The sequence below is a fragment of the Dermacentor albipictus genome, chromosome 1 (genome assembly GCF_038994185.2).
Source record: "Dermacentor albipictus isolate Rhodes 1998 colony chromosome 1, USDA_Dalb.pri_finalv2, whole genome shotgun sequence".
Classification (NCBI taxonomy): Eukaryota; Metazoa; Arthropoda; class Arachnida; order Ixodida; family Ixodidae; genus Dermacentor; species Dermacentor albipictus.
This window is the reverse complement of record NC_091821.1, coordinates 227,194,899-227,211,487: the sequence shown is the minus strand read 5'-3', so window position 1 is coordinate 227,211,487 and position 16,589 is coordinate 227,194,899. Positions and strand designations below refer to the sequence as shown.

At 43.5% G+C, this 16,589-nt stretch overlaps 1 protein-coding gene across 1 annotated transcript in view; it reads right to left on the bottom strand.

Annotated features, from left to right (window-relative positions):
* Nucleotides 1-16,589, bottom strand: part of LOC139054242 (A.superbus venom factor 1-like) — a 124,497-nt gene that overhangs the window by 14,205 nt on the left and 93,703 nt on the right. Inside the window, exons 30-33 of the mRNA XM_070530955.1 lie at nt 14,335-14,442; nt 13,431-13,500; nt 12,162-12,231; nt 3,231-3,318 (exon numbers count right to left, since the gene is read on the bottom strand). Of these exons, the coding sequence (XP_070387056.1) occupies nt 3,231-3,318; nt 12,162-12,231; nt 13,431-13,500; nt 14,335-14,442 (336 nt within the window). The remainder of the gene's footprint in view (nt 1-3,230; nt 3,319-12,161; nt 12,232-13,430; nt 13,501-14,334; nt 14,443-16,589) is intronic.

Here is a 16,589-nt window from a genome sequence, read left to right as displayed (position 1 = left end):
TTCGCATAGACAAAGCTGAATTACAGTGTCCATCTTTTGCCAATGATTGCTTGCTGTTTCCCAAGGTCTCTTGTAGAAATGACTGGTTATGAATAAATAGCAGCTTACTTGATATCGTGGTGTCATTAATGGTTTGCAACTGACTTTAAATTTAAAAAAAAAGATGTGTTCAGAACACACTTCATTCGAATAAAGCTCACTTTTCATCGCACGAACTTGATAAATCCGTGACTTGCGGTGTATGTGCAGAGCGCAGAATGTCATCATGTATTTTAGTGGGTGCCCAGCCACATTGGATTATCTGAGAACGACCGGGCGGACGAAATGGCAAAACGGGCCAATGAACACTGCGACATGTGCATTACGAAGGGTTCGACGAAAATTCGTGCGGTCAGGTAACATGATGAAGACGTTGCAGTCACTGAACAAGTGAGGTAAAAAAAGAACAATAAAAAAACAGGCTTTTCGGTGCTCGTACGCGTTTCATAAGACACATCATGAAGAAACATTCTTTGGAAGGGTCTTTGGCAGCATGGCTCGCCGTGGTTCACAGATCACTGACCATCATTTATAGAGCATACTAAAAATAACTTTACGTTTTACATATGATTTCTATGACAGATGTTGTATATGTCCGTATTGTATACCCGTGCAGGATTGCAAAACCTATTTATTAGGACAAAAGTAGAGAAATAAAAGCGTGTAAAATGTAATACATGGTAGAATCTGTCTAAATTTGATGTATAATTTTAGTTTAATTGCAGTCGTGAGACATGACATAGATATCAATATTTAATTCACGAGCTTTGCTGCCAAGAAGGATGTTTTCAAATATTTTTTTTTAACAGTCCGTTACCGCATTGCTTTTCCTGGTAGGTTTGACAAGAATCACATTTGTACGTTCTTTCTGGCGCAGCTTAATGGTCATTTCTTGATACAGTATACTCGTAATTACAGTTTTAATTCAGTCGTAATTCATTTAAATATTCTTTTTATTCTGCGCGTCCGGCTGCGCTATTTCTTCTACTCCATCATGTCGTGGCCCTCAGTTGTGGCCGGCAGAGGTATCAAGTAAACATTTAGAAAAATATATTATAAGTGGCGCAGTGCGGTGAATAGTCCCGGCCTTTCTTATGAAGCCATGTAGCGTGAGGTGCCAACGTGTGCGAATACGGTACAAAAGTGAAATATGTACTCGGTGAAATCCCTTGGTAATGGATGTCATAAGAAGCCAACGAACACTGACACTGAACTGAACACTGAAATGGAAATTTCCATTAATTTATCGTTTCTTTATTTATTTATAAAGCACAAGTAATTTCCCCTATGTCGGCCTTGGTGTCAGTGTTTGTTGGCTTCTTATGATACGACTAACAAAAATCAGGCTCCTCGGTTAACCCCCTTTCTTCTTGCTTGGTGATGGATGGTGGCTTGAGAGGGCGTCGTAGCGATAACGCAGTGAGCCTGGACCACTGATTTTAAGGTGGCATGTATCCTTGTGGCTGCAAGTATGTGGCGTTGCTAAGTGCATACCGTTTATGCGAGGCGAGCGGCAGCTTCTTTCTCAGCAACTCAGTCATGTGACGGAATTTGTCGGGACGTGACATCAAACGCGAACAGCGCAAATGCAGCGCTGGGACGAAAACGAGACGGGACGGGACAGCGCTTGGCCCGTCTCGTTGTTATCCCCGCCCTGCTTTTGCGCTGTTCATGTTTAGTTTGGATTACCAACTAGCCCAGTCCACCACTTAATAAGTTAACAATTAAAGCGGTGTTTCTTGTAGACGCCTCAGTTAATATACACAGCCTGCTGCCCAAACTTGTTGAAACAGGAGCCGCGTTGCGTATTTTGGCGGGCAGTTTCCGAATTGAAGAGCACCTCAAGGTCTCTGGGTCTGCAGGAGCTCAGCATTTGAAGCGCAGCGGCGATAGTTCCGCACTCGGTGACAGTGTAGTAAAAAGCAGACCATGGAAGCGACTTGCCTGTGCAATATCAATTCCGCGATTACGAGCATCGCTATGCTTGCGATTAAATAGGTAATTACCCATTAGTCCGTGAAAACTTACATATGTATGGACTACTAGAATTGATCTGTGCTCCACAGCTGTAAATTGTGCTTGAGCCATCGGAGTTTGTCGCAATTGAAAAGCGCGTAGGAATGGTCCATTGACGCTGTAGTACCTCTAACGACCACTGCAGGTCACGCTTACCCTGGCTAACGCTCAAGACAAGAAGGTCATTGAGCGTGCCTTATGAAAATGAGAGTTCTATGTGGTGCGCAAAACCTGAAGGAGAGCTAGGCCAGTGTGAATCTGCTGGAGGTCGGTCAAATGAGTTAGCAATGTCTGGCATACTTGAAAGCATATATACAGGCAATCTCTTAAGTTCTACTAAAGCATTCTCTGACGACGCCTGCTGTCGTAGTTATCAAAATGCCGTCTTTAATCACTGTCGTGGAATGATTTCCAGACTCTTATATTGGCAGCCTGATGACTGCGAAAAATGGCAGCTGATGCAGTACTCTGCTCATAACGAGCGCCACGTGCAGGTTAGCATGTAAAGAGGGTCACTGCTCCAATCGATGCCCCATGGATTTATTTAAACGCGTATCCTTAGGGCCGGTGAAACAACCATTGTATCAACTGCGCGTTCACGGTAACGGCTTTAACCTTTACATGGATTACCCACCAAAACTGGTAACTGCCGTTCATTAACTACGTACTAGTTGAAAGCCCGCCTCTGGCTAGAAAAGATAAAAAAACTGAGACTTCTGCGAAAATCGAGACGAGACGATCAGGCCAGAATCTTTCTGGAGAGGTTGCGCTTTGCAGGATCGTCGCAAGTTTGCTATGCTTGTAAACGAAATCCAGATGGAAATGACGCGTCCACGTACTTTCATATAGAGTTAGAAATTTGAATTATACATAGAGCTTTCTTTACACCCTACGTGGTAAAGTTAAAGAGCAGAGGCGAAAACATTTTTTGTGTGTGTGGAACGCTTCTGAATATCGCTCTTGGTTACAAAATATAGACAGAATGTTGAAAACAAAGGTAGTATTAAAGCGCGCGACATATTTTGAGCACAGACAGGCGCTGCAGGCGAGAATAGTGAGCGAACGCCAACACAACCGCGCTGGCATATTTCGGTGATGACGCAACACTTCGCATCTGTCATGTCAGGAGCTGCGGAGCAAAGAGAAAAGAAAACAAAAAAAGTCATGTCACGCACATTTTCCAAGTCTGTAAGGTTGGGCTTGAATCCTGTCAGCAGGCCAACTTCGAAAATGACCATACCATCTGGAGGATCCGCAAGCGGGCTGTGCGGGTAAAATAAAAAACAACAAGAAAGCAAAAAAAAAGAAAAGTGAAACGCCTTAGTTGTAGCGAAGTAACATGTAGTCGATAATAAAACTAGATCATTGTGCAGTGCCGTAGGTCACAGGTTGTGTGTTAGTCTGCGTCCTTTCAACGGGTCATCAACAAATGAACTGCTGGACCACACTTCTTGCGTATAGCAATAGGTAAGCCAAAACAAATTCCACCAATTGATAAATCGTCGCCAGTTCTATTGTGTTCGCCTAGACAATGTGGCGGGACGCCAGATTTTGATGGGGTCTCACCTTTTGCGGACTGCGACGAGTATATTCTATAAATTTCAACCGAATTCCAGTAGTATGTATCTAAAAAAAAAAAATCTTATTTTCCTTCGCGTGACAGACTTCTAGCTTAACATGAAACTGGTCAGCTGCTGTGAGGCTTTCGCATATGACCATGACCATGCTGGCTAAACTGATTTCAAGCGATGGGGAATGCCACCGATAGTCTGCGACGCTTACGTAACTAAGGAGTTACATTAGCTCGAATTTAGTTTAGACTAAGCGGGATAGCAGATGCGTTTTGACTCAATGTTTTAGCGCACATGTGTATCCAAAAATTGTGCGTAATGAGCCAGATTGATCTTGTCAAGATAAAAGGTGACAAAAGGACCGTTTCAGGCAAACTTATTTTGCATTTATTGTTTTAGTCAGCCAGAAAACTTACGGAACACCGTTTAGTTAACTGTGAGCAGGACTAAGATTCAGAGACAAAATGCCAACATGTTTGTAGGACGGTAAAAACAAGTACGTGCAAGTGGCAGTCATATCGCGCAGAGGCGGAAACATTTTAATTTTTGCTGTGACCAGCAGATATAAATTAGGCCATGGGATGAATGTCTTTATCCGTGCGCAATAACTTTAAGTTATTCCCGCGAAACATAAGAAATTCAGGGGTTGTGTGGGGAACCCTACCAGTGCTTATATGGCTTCAAGACGAGAGCTCTAATCTATGCCCGTCTCTGGTACGGTCAACCGTTATAAGCTAGGAAATGGGCGTACTGTGTCCGTCTCCGGCTGAGCAAATTGCCCAGGCTACAGCGAATAACTAAACTGATATAACGCTAAGTCTGAACTTTTAATTCGCATACGACAGGTACAGGTGTAGAAATATCATGGCGGTGTTGGAAGTAGTTGGCGGTGGTAGGGGTGGTGACCTGGATCTAAGGAGGGTATTGGCGCGCGCGTACACCAGGATGTGTTTCACCAATGGCAAGTTCGGGGGCGTGAGCGGGTAGTCGGGGAGGAATCGAGTAGTCAGTGAAGTATTCTAGTTTCCTTTTTGCTATGTATACCATATCAACAGCGTTTGAAACATCCAAATTATAGCCGTCGCATCATACATCCATCGAATATCCGACCTCGTCGTGCTATGGTGTTGGGATCCAAAATCTCGCTTCGTTTATGAATACTCAGAAAAACTATGCGGCACTCTCGACGGTACGTTCTAACGTCTCTTTACGATGCATTCATTTACATTAATCTTCATTAGTGCCTCTCGTCGAGAGGAAACACCTGCTATACGCGTACGGATTTGACATCCTCAGCCGCCACAAAATCAAGAGCTCAGACTAAGCACAGCGAATTAGTGCAGGACATATATGACGTGCCGATTCACGATATTAAGGACCCCCAACTTTCTTTATCATCGAGAGTGTCCATACGCACAGTGGCTTCCTGGAAAAACACGTGTAACGTTTTTAAACGGAATTTTTGAATCTGCGAGCTCCTTCAACTACAAGAGTATGCAGACGTCGGCAACGCGCTAACTGCGAGCAATAGCAACAGCGCTCCTCAAGACGTGAACTCGAGATGAGTGCAACTTTGGCAAGCACTGGTAAGTGTTCTCGGCACCATCACCGGAGAAACCGTTCTGGATAGCAGACGGTCCTTGTAAGAATATTGTCGACCTGATACCTTTCAAAAACATAAAATTATTTTGTTTAAATTTCAGGTTTACCAAAACGAGCCGCGCATCGAAAAAATAACCACGGACTCTGCACGAACACATCCTAATCGCACAATATTTTTTGACATTATAATTTCTCGTACCTTCCTTAAGTCAGAACTAACCACGGATAATTAATTGCCTGAGGGCAGTACACTTTGAAGCTAGTTTTCGTACGATGTTAAAAAAGAAAGAAGCCTCGTATCTTAAAAAGGCACCTTATTCATAAACTTGTAGCCGTCATTTTGTATTCTAAAGTGATATATAAACCTCTAGTTGTATTTTATTCCTACCTAGTACTTTTTCTAACATTTTTTTTGTGCCTGTACTTGCGTGTTTGTATGTAGATATTTAAATGACCACATTCATTAACTTTTCTTGTATCGATATTAAAATTTAAATTTAGTGTGTATATCTGGAATACATCGCGTTCCAGAACGGGCTACTGTGACAAAATGTGGCATTATCAGATCCCCATAGTCTTTAACAGGCTATATTGGAGAAGTTATATCATACTCGAAACGGAAAAAAAAAAATGTTACAGACGCATTTAAACTACACGCCTCCAACATACTATCAAAACAAGACACTAAACTTTTCTATTGGCTTGGCTTATTTATGACCGATATCGGCGGCAAAAATGGCTGCTTATTTTGACTGCGGTTTTAGCTTTTACGCAGAAGAAACCGCATAATACTTTTTTTTTAAAGGATGAAATAAGTTGCTTTAAGAATTATGTCTTCCGCGTCTGCGTATTCTTGGTATCTATATCTTGGGTGGCGCAGTGCACGTTGTTTGTTCAGTTTATTTTATGCCATCATACTAAACCCGTGCATAATATAATTTTGTTGTTTGCGAGTATCTTTGTCGTTTAACCTATTTGTATGTTTATGGTGCAGTCACACATGTGTACATGCCTGTATCTATATGCGTTTGCTACAGTTCCTTACCCCACTTCCCTTGTAATCTATGATACATAAATAAATAAATAAATAAATAAATAAATAAATAAATAAATAAATAAATAAATAGATAGATAGATAAATAAATAAATAAATAAATAAATAAATAAATAAATAAATAAACAAACAAATAAATAAATAAATAAATATTTGGTTTGATTTGGTTTAGTTGCCATATACCTACGGATATTGATTATGGGTCTTTCCTTCTTTTCTTCATAGGAGGTCCTCCTGATAGTCTTGAACTGTGGGACCCGCGCTTGTATTATCGCACTGCCTAATATACTGCTTAGTGATCGCGGCGTTGTGGTGCCGAGTGCGACATCGCGAGCGTAATTTTGGGCCGCGGCCGTCGTGTTCTGATGGTGCCACAACGCGAAAAGCGCCTGCATGCCGAGAATTTGGGCAGAAGCGAAAACATTTTGGGATGTCTGAATTAATTCGCAGTCCTTCACTACACGGCGCCTCTCACAGTCCGGGTTTAGCTTTTGCCCGTGAAAAAAAAAAAAAAAGCAACCACTCCGTCAACCCCCGAAGTACTGCAGACGGCTTGAACGTTGTAATCGAACGTGTCCCAAATTCGCATAAAGATTGCGCGCAAGCCCGCGATCTCCTCAAAACTTGCCTGGTGACTACACCGTGGGCCCGTGTCGTGGCTATGGCAACCGTGGCTTTGCCGCAACCGCCGATAGTGAGCGATTCTATTTTCGGCTCGCTCTATGCTGATAGGTCTGTTTTTTACGTTCGCTGCCTTAGGTGAACGATATGCATATGCCCAAATTGGGGCGGCATAGGAAACGAATGCGCGACCAACTAAAGAAACCTCCACGTGTCGAAGTAAGTTTAGACTTCAGCGGTTACAGCTGCCACGGAAACAGCGCGGTATGACACTGGGCAACGTCCAAGCAGATTTTCCGCGTTGACTTACTGGTTTATTTTAATGATAATGAAAATAACAGCAAGAGTTCATATTACCGGCCCAAACTGCGGATCGCCACAAGGATTTTCAGTACACAAATGAGACTTTCTTAGTAAATTGGGGAGTTTAACATTCCAAAACTATGGGTGCTGAGCCCTCTTCCACTACTGCCGTAGTGGAAGAGGGCTATAGATTAGTAATTTTTATCACCTTGGGCTCTTTATCGTCCAACCTGTCGAGCACGATGCACGAGAGTTTTTGCATTTCAACTCTATCGGAATAGACAGAAAACGATGTTTGAGTCTATAGTCGCGCAGGAGTGAAATTTTAGCAGATGTTGCACGCTGTTGGTCACTGAAAAACGATATGAGAAGGTGTGCCATGGCAGTGGGAGTAATAGGTTACTCTAAACGGGAGATGTTGAATTGAAGCCCTCGTGCCGTGAATTGTTCTGTGCAAGCTGGCATTTGTTTTTCGCAGCCGGGAAAAAAATATATTCCGTGAAAAACGTCAGCTTGAACGTATTTTACTTGAAAGCAGCTGTCACTATAACAATGAACTTGCAAAAGCTATATCATCAGACCACTTTTCTTCGTGAATGCGAAATAATAAGTATTATTTATTGTTTGGTTTCTAATAAATGCACTTCAAAGAAAGGAAAGACAAAGCAAGGAGCAGGCTGGCTACTGCCGCTGGTAGAGACACAAGGCCTGTCTACTCTTCAGAAATGAGAAGGAGACAGAAGCGCAGAAATGTAAGCTAGGAACAAGCGAAGGAAAGAGGATAGAAAGAACAAGATGACAAATCTCAACGAATAAAGCTGAACAATTATAAAGACGTCGATAGTCACTTTAGCATACGCTAAAAAGGATGAAGGCGAAAGCCTGCGCACTCACGAGACATACATTACTTGACATGCGAATGCGTTATTACTTCATATTACTTGTTTTCTCTCCCCCCCCCCCCAAAGGTCGTAGGTTCGAATGACTTAACTCTACCGTAGTTGACTGTGCCTTACTTAACTTCGCCCTCGCTAACATCAAATGTTGCGGGTTCGACTCCCGCCAAAGGCCGTGAGTTCGAGAGGATGAATTTAGTCCATCTTAATCCACTTTGTCGTAATTAAACCAAAGGTCGGGCGTTCGAGCCCCACCAACAGTCGAGGGTTCGAGCCCAATTTCGGTGCCACTGAATTTTGCTGCCATGACGCCGAACGGTCAAATTATCGTCCCATTAGCCATATAAGGCCTTCGCCCTAAAATAGAGTGCGGCCGGTCACCACAGGTCGTGCTACTAAAGGAATGTAACAAAAAAATGGAAGAAACCAGGAAAAAGAAATTGCGGCAGAGAGCCCATCTCACTATGAGTGTCGGCGTTATTGCGAACAACAACGAAGCAAGGTTGCGAAACACCGCATTGCCGCCACAGAAACGCGTCATGTGTGAAGCGTGTATGCAGCCGGGCTCCTCTCTCGAGCTTCCCTCTCGACATACTGGGTCACCCGGCGGCGCCGTCACGAAGTCCGCACGTGGCGCCTGTGTGAATCTACATTCAGAGTAGTTTGTCTAAATACATATGACGCGGGCTCGATTCCATCCACGCACTGGATAAACATTAAATAATTTTTTTTTTTGCCATTGAAGAGCTGCTCATGCTTTGTGTCACATAGTTGCCCAGTGCCACATACCCAGCGACCCAAGATGGTCCGGCGGTTGGTTTGGAAAGCGGTTCCGTCAGCACAGCAGCCCGATTGGTCTACGCAATAGACCACAAACTTCCCAGTGACTCCAGTCGGCGGAAAAAAACGGTTAGGGACACAGATAGATAGATAGGTACATAGATGGATAGACAGACAGCTCCCGAGACGCAAGTGAAGTACCCTAGGAATGATAATCGCATTTACAAATATAAGCTGCAAAGGAGCAAAAAAGTAAAAAGGGCGTGATGAGCTTGATCGCGTCGAGACGCTCAACCACTGGGGATACGAATATACATCGATAGTCGTATACCGCAGGCCAAGGAGATAATTGTCTCTCCGAAGCGACGTGCGCTGCACAGTAAAAGCTGTCTGTCCGTCTGTCCGTCTGTCCGCCTGTCCGTGTGTCCACCTGTCCGTCTGTCTGTCCGCCTGTCTGCTTACCCGCAAACTTAGGTCTCTAGGTAGTCCATGGTCGAATGGGTAGAGCGTAGGCCGGCTGTACTAAAAAAACAGGATTCGAAACCAACCGTCAAATCAACTTATGCCAATGTGGCAATTTGTACCTATGTGCCGCTCTCTAACGAACATTTTGACGCCAACATGGGCCACTAGGGATGTGGGACTGGGTATGCGGCGAGGGTATGTACCTCTGTTCAATGAGTCTCTTTCACGCTGACTTGGGTCACAGCGTATGTGCCAGTAAGTGCATGCCGCTCTTAGATGAAGGTCTTGAACGCGAACTTGGGTAACTAGGTACCCATGTAGCTCTACAATGTGCAGCTCTACAATGACGAGAAAGATCCCTTAAGTTTATCCGACGCTGAGCGGAACCCAACCCACGTCACGAGGTCTCATCAAGGACAGCAGCACGACGCTTAGTAATAATGATATTTGGGGTTTTACGTGCCAAAACCACTTTCTGATTATGAGGCACGCCGTAGTGGAGGACACCGGAAATTTTGACCACCTGGGGTTCTTTAACGTGCACCTAAATCTAAGCACACTGGTGTTTTCGCATTTCGCCCCCATCGAAATGCGGCCGCCGTGGCCGGGATTCGATCCCGCGACCTCGTGCTCAGCAGCCCAACACCATAGCCACTGAGCAACCACGGCGGGTACGACGCTTTGTAGGCTGCGCCGCAAATGCACTAGGCATGTGCCGCTCTTCAATCAACCTCTCGCCAACTTGTGTCACTGAGTACGCGGTACTGGGTGTGCGGCCAAGCGAGGGAACAATTCTCAGCGTTCGCAGGCACCGGCGCATCACGCTTCTCGTCTCGGAGGCCACGTGCAGACTTCTCGGCAGCGCCAGCAGATGGCGCGGCGTGTCCACAAAGACGTGCGCCGGAGGAGCCTATAGTCGCCGCAGGCTTCGCAGCGGTGGCAGTAGAGCCTTTAGGGAAGCGCGAAAGAAGAGTCCCGCTGCAGTACACGCCTCATGCGTAACTCGTTTCGAGGCTGACGATAAGTTGTGCCGCTATTTTGATTCAACGCAAAACGCATTACCGCCGACAGTCAGCGTGAGATGGTTTCTGCCGATTTCTATTTTCTTAGCTTTCTCATCACGCCTTCTACTTGTGCCTGTTGGGAGAATGAAACTCTAGCTGAGACTCCGAAATTCACAATTCCAGCAATAACAAAACAGTGACGCTGTTCACTGCCCATTGGGACAATGAACATGTCCGCAATATACATTACTAAGAGGCGATTGGAGGAGTGGTGGAAGAAAAGTAGGGAAACGACAAAAGACGGCGACGTACAAAAGCTCAGTTCGCAATAGGGGATCAGAAAATTTGGGCCTGATAGTTCAGAGTGTTTTTTTTTCTTTTTTCATTGTTTAACCTAGGTAGGATATTAGGCAGTATAGTAGCAAGAGCTTGGTGGCGCAACCCACCACCCCGTTCTAAAGCGGACGCTCATAACATCCATCCATCCATCCATGGGGAAGTCGATCGCCAAAGTGGCGAAAAAATACCACAGTTGTGTCGGACTCGAACCAGCGACCTCACGGTTACCTACGCGGCCATCGCTTGCGACAAGTTTATGTCAAGAGACTGTTACATTTTGCAATTATGTTAGGAAAACTGCGATGTTGGAAAAATAAATAAATATTTTAGGGATACGCTACTTGAGAGAAATAAAACCTGGATCGCTGAGTTAAATAGAGCCGCTTTTGAATTCCATTTCATGCAAATGTTTCTTTGCAAATCTTACTTATCTCCGCAAAATTTGACAATTTTCACAAACCTCCCAATAGACTCAAGTTGGCACATATAAATGTGCCAATAACAAATGTTCAGCAGAAAAGAAAGCATTGCTGCACTAGGAATGTGCGGCTCTATAGGCGTTCAGAATATACTTTCTCGTACACATTGCGATGCGTTGCCTGTGTGATGAAATATTCGCGAAAGGCAGCGTTCTCCCCTAGAAACCGCGCTTATATCCCCCCAATTGTTTGTGTCCAATATTTCCACAGTCGATCCAACCGAATGCTCACCGAAAGAGCTGGAAAGAACAACCGAAAGCAAAAACGTGCACATCACATATTCCCATCTCCGTGACTGAAGAGTGAATTGGACGGCCTATATTTGGCATTTCATCTGAATCGAAATTTCAGCTCGTTCGAGAGTCGGTGCAAACTTTCTGACCTGATGGGAAAGTGCGCGGGCTTCTAATCCTTAAGCGGGTGCGCTCAAAGCATCAGATGTCCTAACAGTAAAAAATTGATGCTATCGGTATATCAGCAACCGGTGTTATAACTGTTAGGAAATGTGTGTAAGGCGTTGCCGCGGGAGCGATTCTTTACTAAAGGCGCAAGCTTCCACCAGGCACTTATGCGCGAATCGCGTGGTTTTAAAATTACACTTCTTTTGCCACCGTCATTCTATCTGGGTTGCTCGCCGTAACCTGTAGCCGTCAAGCAGATTTATTTACATTGAACGCCATAGCATGTATCGTGCACCATCAATTTTCGTTTGGGATTTATTTTACTACTTAGGTCACAATCCATACGACGCGATCATCTGAAGCCTGTCTGAAGGTTGCCATCGCTTGGTGCATTACTTTAGCGGCAACATCTACTTACTTTCCTGCGTATATGTGTTTATACTTAATGCTAGCGAAGCTGTTTTTATCACGAAATGGTAAAAAGGGGGCCTTGCTTTCTGTATCATGAAATGGCATTTCGTGAAATTGTTTATGCATAGCTGTAGTCATCGAATAATTGACTGTAGTAATCGGAGAAGTTGAAGATCTCACCTTGCGCAGACCTCCATGTGATAGTTGGGCTTCAGGTTGCTCCTAGGGCGCACGTCTTTTTTTTGGATGCCTGAAACACAGAGCATATCGTTTGTGAATACATGCCAAAGGAATTAATGAAAGAGATGGCATTCACGTCCTGTCTGTACTTTGTAAGCTGTCCAAAAATGTCTGAGGGCACAACCACGTCTGATCTATGTAGATCGGAAATAGCACAGGCCACAAAAAATAAAAAATAAAGTGTAAAATCATTGGTTTATGTCACTGACATGCATCATTCGGATGTCAATTAATGTTACTGGTGTAAGATTCGTAGTTCGTAGAAACTTACAGGTGAATTACGGTTAGCAGTGTTAGCTAAGTTGCATACCCAAAATTACGAGTAACTCTTGCTACGTCAACATTTCCGAGGCAACGCCGGCACTACGGCACAGATGTCTATGTAGAGGAATGCCTGTACCACATTAGACGGTGAAATTCATTTCGAGCTATGGTCGTTGTATATTGAACGAGATACGCGCAATTTAACAAGGTCCAATGGCGATGTGCTTTGTCGTTCTTAACGACTCCCGTTTACAGTCAGTTTAATAATGCTTGGATATTCTACAAATTGGAAAGAAAATGCCAGCTACAGCATCAATAAAAATCCTTTGTTGCGCCTCCGATCTTATGGAAGGAATTTCGAATGCTAAGTAGAGCCTGTAATCGAAAGCTATTTGTAAACACAGTCTCTCCTTTTTCGTCTTTGTCTAGTTGTTTTGCTGACAGATAACGTGAGCCAGCTTCACGGTGTCATCTAACGAAAGTTCGCCATATCTGGCCTAAGATCGATGACCAAATAAGCCACTATCTTCTCGCGAGCACAAGGAAGCCTCAAATAAACCTAAGCTCACCGTCAGTGATCAGAGTGGTGCTCCTCCCGTGTTATGAATGCGATCAGTCGGCCGTGAACGGTGGATGATAAGTGTGGCATAGACTCTAGCGGAAGGCACTAGCTGCTACAAAATCGCGGCACTAAGCTAGGTGAGCTGTTTCACCGTTTCCGAAACCATTGCTTTTTAATTGGACGAAAGGCAGGTCTCCAGCACTGAGCTCATTGCCTCAGCTTCCTTAAAATACTTGCTGCCTGTCGCCAATGCAAGAACCACGGATAGTTTCGGTCCCTTTCCTGTTTTGAGAACATGCGACGTCTGCTTGTCCTCCTTCTCTGGGACTGTTGGCTTATCTGCTGAACAAGTTGAATAATACATGTTTTCCAGGTATACTTACTACGAGAAATTCGCGTCAGTATTTCAGCTTGGCTTAGTTGCTTCTCTTCAAAGTTCGCCGTGATGTTGAACTGAAATGGACAGCACAAATGAAGTTAATGTTAGTGATTTCACCTGAAGCGTAATATTTTACAGTACTGCAGGCCCAAGGTAGGGGCCCTTGCAGGAGTGGCGTCAAAGAGTTAATACAAAAAGCACTGGTGTATGTGTTAGGATCCACTTATGATATACGCAAAAGAGTTCCTACACTAGAATTATTCGTAAAAGGAGGCCCCAGGAAACGCTGATGTTAGATATTTTATTAGCGAAGGCAGCCGGCCAATGATAAACAGGTCTTACGAAACAAAATCTTTGCCAATTCAGCACCAATTCTGCTGCTGCTTCTGCACTAACCATAAGGATACCATGAATTATGGCCCTGCATAAAATCTTTTATATTAGATGTGCTGAGGAGTTTCTAGGCTTTCATTGCCGAAGGCGACAATAATGATGCAATATTTTGAAGTATTCCAAATTCTGCCTCAGTGACTTATTATTCATTCTTGCATCGAATTGTGTCGACTTTGACGTATACATTGGTCCAGTTTAAATTTAGAATACGTAGATTATTTATGCTCGAAATACTCAATTATGATGCGCTCTCCTTTTCTACATTAGTTCTGTGGTAGTTATAAAAAGAAATGTATCAAAGAACGAATGTTTGATGACACTGAAAAAAATTCAGTGCAATGCGTTGGAAAGTTTTCGATTGTCGTATGATCACTGCAGATGAAAGTTTGCAAAGCAAATTACATGACACAGTTACACCGACAGAAGGTGGTCCAAAACATTTCCGAACTTCATTTAGTTTTCCTCTTATGCGTAACCTGAAGAAAATGAATACACCGATAAGGGAAAGCCAATACCTTGCAAATGTCATCAGGTACTTGGGCGTTGTAAGTGTAGTTAAAATACAAAATGCCGGTGCCAGATCCTTTGACATTGACGAATATCTTCTCTCCTGGACGAGTAATCTAAAAGAGAATTTAAAATTTAAAGTTATGACGTTCTAGACGAGCAAAAATAGATGATGATAATGATGATTTATTGGCATCCCCTTTAGGAGTAGTCACATAGGCGGCTTAGCTAATAAGAGAAAACAGGGGGAAGGCGGGAGGTGGAAATTCAAGACGATGAGAAAAACGAGAACAAGGTGAAAGCTAATAAAGTAATATATTTATTTATTATTTATTTATTAAAAACACCCCCAGAGGCCCTCATTACGAGGGTATTACATGGGGGGGGGGGGGGCGACCAGAAGCACTAGTCATAGTTTGTATATCAGACTAAAAACAAGAGAATGTAACAAAAGTTATAATACAGTGAAACATAGGTAATATACAAGATAATTAGGTCACAATTATTACAGAGAAAACATTAGTACATATTAGGAGAACATAAGGCAACTGCAATGAAAAACACCAACAAATATCGAAAACACTGTAAAAGTCCCAAAAATAATAATAATAAGATTAGTTGAGAAGTCGTGAGCGAATTAAATCTTGAAACTTAGTCAAGCCTGGTTATAAGCATATACATGCTTATAACTTCAGCGTTTTCTCTACATCGTCTTAATCTTTGCCTCTTCCTTAAAACGACTATATCTACCTTGTACCGCTATTTATGCCTGTAACGGATACAGCGCTATCAATATCTTCCTTGCCCTTCTTCCCCAATACTCTAAACGTCTGTTGCTTTTCTTGACTACTGAGCGGTTAATAGTTTCATCCACTTTAAATTCCAGCGCTTCTGGGAGGTATACGCTACCTACGGGCCTCGCTGGGCGAGTACCTTCGCATTCCACTAGGATGTGCTGAGTGGTCTCCGGATTTTTGCGACAGCAGACAAATTCTTCTTCTTGTTACGAATGTTCGCTCCGGCATGTTTTTGTTCTTAGGCAACCAGCTCGCGCCTCGAATAGCAAGACACTTTCCGTTGTGCTTTCGCACAGATTTTCCCTTCATATACCTTTCTTGCTATTCTTGTAAATTTCCTTAGCCTTTCTTGTTTCGATCCTTCGCGCCCAAATTACTGTCGCTGTTTCTCTCACGTTCTTTTTGATGACTCCTGGTTGTCGATTCGCACTTTCAATTGCCCGGTACTTGGTTGCCAACTTTCTTGACCTCCTCCTCCATTCTACGTTCCCGCTTTTGAGGTGCGGATATTCGTGTTCTTTAGCCAGCCATTCATTTTCATCCATGGTCGAATTGTTACAAAGTATTGCCCCCTGGTGCCGTGTGTTATGCCGATTCTTTCCTTTTTCCATCCTTTTTCGCCTTCTCCATTGGCATGCACCAAACCTCGTTTCCGGTATCGGTGAGACCGGCCACTCACAGGGGAATATATTATATCAAAAGAATAGATTCGGAGGAAAACAGTTCTTACAAAATATGGTTCCTGCTTCGCGGTCAGCACGGTTCGAACGGCAATTTCGGTTTTTGCTATAGCCTTGTTTTCTATTAGCTAGATAGAGACGTGGATGGCTGTATGGATGAATAGAAACGGAATTTAATCATTTATACTGCTGTAGACGTGAAACGAATGATTAATTACCTACCTTGAACGAGGCATCATATTAAACTGCAGCAATTTTGGTGAATTCCGATTTTCTTTCCAGAAAAAAAAAAACAGTAGAAGCGAGCATTTTATCAAGTATTGCAGCTTTAAAATGGGATTCCCTAAAATGTGGTCGAGCGCGCCTACCAGTGTTCACTTATTTCTTGCAAGATTTCGTCGCTTATTTACGCCCACTTTATTCACGCCAGCCACAAGCAAAACTACCTTTATAACATAAGAGGCAGCCACTTTCTTATTTTCCCTGAATATAGACTTCGTGATCATTTTCGACGATTTCAGCATGTAGGTTATGCCGAGCTTATCTTGACAGTCACAGTGAAATAAAATCTAATTCCTGCTTTACACAATGCTCGTTCAGCAAATAGGATTTCGTCCCGGCTGCGGGTACGTATGTGTGGCAGTTTCGCAACCGTTCGTTTCAAGAAAGGAAAATGAGCCTAAGCGACACAAAGCAGCTTCTGAAGTGATCAACAGGAGTTGAACAAGGAATGTCCCTGGAACCAGCGTTTTGACAAAAGGACTTGCCTTCGGCAGGGCAGCAACT